The following is a 5,163-nucleotide window of genomic DNA, read 5'->3' as shown; positions in this document are numbered from 1 at the left end:
GAAAGCGCCCGGACATGCGAGCACGGGACTAGAACGTGCGACGGAAGTACTGGCGGAAGTGACTCCGGATTGGAGAACTGGCCGGGGAGGCGGGAACAAGAGAAAGGAAACGCGCGTGCGCGTACGTCACGTCCTCCTGCCATTTTAATTTTTCCAGTACTGCCGGATGTAAAATACTTTCCAGTCACTTTCTCCGCGAAAGGAGCCGCTTCTCTTTTGAACGGCGAATCCTTTCCACCCCGATACTCATTTTTCTTGCTTGGAATTCGAGCTCCATTTGAAATTCAACATGCAGTCATTGGCCTACGATTCCCACAGTCCTTAGTGGCACGGACGTTTTCACGCAGGGGCCGACGGGAGGTGAGCTTCTGATTGGCGGCTACGAGTCCCGGCATCCATCGCGGTCGGAGCTCCTGAAGGGAACATGGGCGAGGAAGAGGAGAAGCGGCCGCCGGTGCTGCAGATGGTGAGGCCCGAACGGGGCAAGCGCCGCCTTGATAGTTAAGTTTTCCGCCTTCCCCGCGCCTTCTTTATTGGGCGAGACTCCTGAGCTTTTTAACAGTTGGCACGGCGGGTCGAAATCCACCGGATGAAGCTTTCCCTCTGGCCATGGCTATCCTAACGAGACCTGATCGTGCAAGAGATAGCCGCCCCGGCGGCATATAATGGGGCGGCATTATAATGGGGCGGCATATAAGTCCTCCAAACAAACACATACATACATGCATACATACAGCAGAGAGACATAAAACAGGAGCGGTGCTTGGTATCGAAAAGGTTCGGGGAGAAAAAGGCCCACAGGTCATAAAGTTGGGGTGGAGGGGGCACAATTTTTCGTATTATAATTTGCATATGCTCTAGAGGACTCTTTGTGTAAAAGCCCCCATCTTCTTCCGTCACCTCTAAGGGGCATATGGAGAGTTGATGGAAGCGTTTGCTGGGTTGGGAGAAGTACCCAGCCTGGAAGTCAAAAGAAAGAGCAGAAGGAGGAAGTGTCTGCACTCACTTTTAGTTATGACTCTGCTTGCTGCTGGTGTGCATCCCTGAAAATATTACTCCATATCCCAGCCTGGCACTATCCAGTTTGTTGGACTGTGGGAATTGCAGTTCAGCTTATCTGCAGGATGCCAGGTTGGGAAGGCTGCCCTGGCTTGTTCCACTGGGGTGTGAGGCTCACAAGATCAAGTCCACACAGGACATGGAAAGTGACCAAAACCTTAGCGCACTGTTGAATGCCAGAGCCAAGGAACATGACAGCTGTCCCTCACTAGAGACTTTCAAAAAGAAACTGGACAGCCCTCTGAGTGAGATGGTGTAAATTGGTGTCCTACAACAGCAGAGGATTGGACCCGGTGGCCTTCATGGCCCCTTCCAACTCTACTCTTCTATGATCTTGGAAAGATTATGGGCCATGACAAGAAAGAGAGAGGCCAGCCCCTGCCTTAAAACTTTCAGCATCTGATGGTCTTTCTCTCTGTTCATCATTCTCCCTACAGGTACGAGCTGAAGGGTCAGATAAGAGCTGTGTCACATTTGTGCTGCACAATGAGGACCATACCCTTGGCAACTCCCTTCGGTACATGATCATGAAAGAGTAAGTACTGTTTTTTACTGTTGCCTCACTGAAACAGAAGCCTGCACACAGGTTGCCTGAATGAGCAATTGCCATAGAGAACCTTTGCCCAGACACTCAGGTGTACCTTGAAGAGCAAGGATATGCTCAGTCTAAACAGTAGTCTGCTGAGGATGGCTTTAACTCAGAATCCTGCACTGAGCAGAGGGTTGGACCTGATGGCCTTATGGGCCCCTTCTGGCCAGTTATTTCAAGACTGCCTCCTGCTCCCTTCGCTTCTGTAAGCCTAAATTGCTACTGATGCTTTCTGTGCTTTCCTTTCCCATTATAACTGTGCTTCCCTTCCCCGTAGCCCTGATGTGGATTTCTGCGGTTACAGCATCACTCATCCTTCTGAAAGCAAAATCAACTTCCGCATCCAGACCAAAGGTGAATCATAAGGCCCTGCTTGCCAGAGAGTGGCTGCCAACTTCTTCTGTTATGAGAGGCATTGATGACTTTGGAGTCAATTGCTAGTTAACTGTTTCCTTTATCTACCTTCAGGATGTTGGGAGACAGGGAGTGGGCCAGTAACTTGTGGCATTCTGCCTCTGGATTTTGGGGCAAAGATTTTTTTGCACAAGTTCCAGTGTTGTGATAAAGGAGCTAATTAGCAAGTCCCCTGTTCGTATTTCACCTTTACAATCATGAACATGCTAGACGGACTTAACCAAACTTCCCGATCTTATACATTGTCCCTTTGCACCTGCTATAAGAAAGATGATGATACTGACTTTCCTTACAGATCTGTCACAAGTAACTAGATAATGCCCATAATTTGCTCTGAACACCTGAAAGTGTTATATGCACCCCAATTGTGGCAGCTCCAGATAAAACAGCCAACCCAGTCACCCTTGGCAATTTGGAGCTTCATACGTCTTATCTAGAATTCCATGTTGGTGAGCAGGCTAAATGGAGGCTAGCCAGGTCATTCTGTTGCTTTTCCACCAACCCGTTTAGTTTCCATCCGAGCCAAGGCAAAAACACTTTCCTTTGTAACCAGTATGGAAATGCAAGCTACTAGCTTCTTAACAGGTTAGTGAAAAAAAAACATTGCAGGCTCACAACTTTTGCAGCCTATTAACTTGCTAGGATGAGTTAGTAGTCTTGTTCCCTGTTGATATATGACAATTGGAATTACTGACAGGTTAGTATGGACCCTGGCCTGCAGGCACCTCTTTCCCAGGTGCCAGTAGATCTAAGCTCATGTGGTCATAGAGAGTCTGTGGAGAGGAAGGGTGTGGGTCATCATAGTCCTGCCTGACTCAAAAATGTCTCTCTTTTCACATAGGAGGTCTGTCTGCGGTCGAGACATTCCAGAAAGGGCTGGAGGAACTCATGGGTGTCTGCCAGCATGTGCTTAGCACATTTGAGGTGCTTTGTTTCATTCTTTAACAGCGAGGTTGATGATTTGATTATTTAAGGCAGGCCCGGGCAGCAAGTAGATCTCCAGATGTTTTGGACTTTACCTTCCAGCTTTTGTGACCATGCTGGTAAGTGCTTATGGTTCCAAACATCTGGAGATCAGTCCTCTGCCCATCCCTAATTAAGAGTGCAGATGCTTTAACCTGGAAAAGACATGATACCTATCTTCACACATCTGTGTCCATAACAGCAAAAGGAAGGCATGATAGCCATCCACCCACCTGATACCTGTCATACAGTCCTTTGCCAGGATATTGCATTCTGTTCTTCCACATTCCACTTGAGTTTCCCATTCCCCACCCAAAGCCAGTCAATATTCAGTTCCACTGAGAACACTCTGTTCTGATCAGGCTGTTCTGGGAATCACTGTCCCAACTAGCACTGGAGTTTATTCCTAAAGATTTTTTGGATGTCTGCAGACTTCATTGTTTCCTTTCTTTCTATCTATCACACCACTCCTCACCCCACCCCACCCCACCCCCATCTTAATTTGTCTGCCTTGGTTGTATGAAGAAGGTTTAGGATAGGTTATGTTACTCTGCTGAGAGACAGCTGAAAGAAGCTCTCCCTGAAGTCTGGGCTAACCCTGATTGGGGATGATGTAGTGCCAGATAACCTGCACTAGCAAGAGATTTTTCTAGAAGGCATTTGAGGTCCCTTCCCCTCCATGATTGTATGTTCATCCCTCCCTGAGGTCTCTCTTTATCTTGCAGGCAAGTGTGGATGAGTACAAGGCCAAGCTGGATGTAAACATGGTGTAACTGTACCAGTGCCAATGTGATGGGCATCTCTGTATATAATGACTGGATTGGGAGTGTGTCTTGTGTGAAGGACATTTATTTATGGATTTAAATGCATTTTTCTAATAAATGATGGGTTATGAAATCCTTATGCTCAGTTCAGGCTTAGTACGTGACTGGAGTGTTGAGAATTCTGTTTTAATTCTGTTTTAATTTAATTATGTAAATGGTTGGAGAGACGTTGAGCAAATTTGTAAGCATCAGAAAAAGGAGAATGTTGATAATCACCCTCAATTCTCACAGTTTCTCTAGCAGTCAGTATTCACCAGCAACTTTGATTTTTAGTGAGTGCTAGCAGAGTATAGTCTTTATCTTTGGATGCTCACGAAATACACATTTTAATCTGCAATATTTCCAAATTGCAGCCAAGAAACAAATGCATTTCTTACTGTCTGTATGCATGTATCTTTCTATATCGCACTCAGAAAAATGGTGTCAGACTGTGTGGAGCTTCGCTTGTGCGTATCCATTTAAACTCACTAGGTAAATATAAGAAGGGAAAGGATTCCAGTGTGGCCAGACTGCAACTCCCAAATCCCCTGCCAGTGCACATTTAGTTTCCCAGCATGAGTTGATCAACAGCATAACAAAAATGGACACAGCAGCAAAAATCCTGCAGTGTCTTCAAGTGATGGAGTTTCCTCTTGTGTCCTATTTGGAAAATGTGGTGCTTCACTTTAGCATTCTTAGTGACTGAAAAGAGTGTTCTGCTCTATGTGCAGCTGTGCCTGGAGATCACTGTCTCGTCCCAACACATCCGAGGATGCTTGATGATTCCTCATTGTACTTCATGCACTGGAAATGCGACTGTGCCGTACGCAGCACTCCTGTGCACGATCACCTCCACATGCACATAGCGTGGAGTAAACTGGGAGAGGGAATGCCGAGGGTGCAAACTGTTCAGTGTGCTGTACCCTCTGCTGGGTAAATTGGGTTTACCCAGCAGATAAATTACATCTCGGGCCTCTGAGGTTTGAACCTCATTGCCTATCCCACGTCCAAGCATAGATCCACTGTGAGGAGGACTAGGAACTTGGTTTTTCTGAGGGAGAAATAGAGAGCAAACAGCCTAGCAAGCTGGCAGTATCCTGAACCTGAACTGGGTGCTTCTTTCCACATGGCTTCCTTTTTCTACCCTCCAGTGGAACAGAAACAGACTTCATACCCAGTGCAAAAAGTACCCAAGCGATTGCAGTACATACACAGTTGCATTGCTAGCAGTAACATGGACTGAGAGCCACCCAGCACCCAAACGAGGCCCGGAAACAAATGACCCTCTGAAAAGTGGGGAATGTGGCTCTGTCCCCAGTGTGGGGCAGGAATAGG

The 5,163-nt window shown here is 46.9% G+C and overlaps 1 protein-coding gene across 1 annotated transcript; it reads left to right on the top strand.

Annotated features, from left to right (window-relative positions):
• The first annotated feature begins 175 nt into the window (after positions 1-175).
• LOC123021950 (DNA-directed RNA polymerases I and III subunit RPAC2-like) lies at positions 176-3,934 on the top strand. The gene is made up of 5 exons (XM_044427222.1): positions 176-466; positions 1,497-1,594; positions 1,926-2,002; positions 2,904-2,986; positions 3,751-3,934. The coding sequence occupies exons 1-5, from the start codon at positions 425-427 to the stop codon at positions 3,796-3,798; spliced, it is 348 nt and encodes a 115-aa protein (XP_044283157.1). The 5' UTR covers positions 176-424; the 3' UTR covers positions 3,799-3,934.
• Positions 3,935-5,163: the final 1,229 nt, after the last annotated feature.

The sequence above is a fragment of the Varanus komodoensis genome, unplaced genomic scaffold (genome assembly GCF_004798865.1).
Source record: "Varanus komodoensis strain SLA01 unplaced genomic scaffold, ASM479886v1 scaffold18_3, whole genome shotgun sequence".
In the NCBI taxonomy this organism is placed as follows: domain Eukaryota; kingdom Metazoa; phylum Chordata; class Lepidosauria; order Squamata; family Varanidae; genus Varanus; species Varanus komodoensis.
This window is presented reverse-complemented; position numbering and strand designations above follow the sequence as displayed.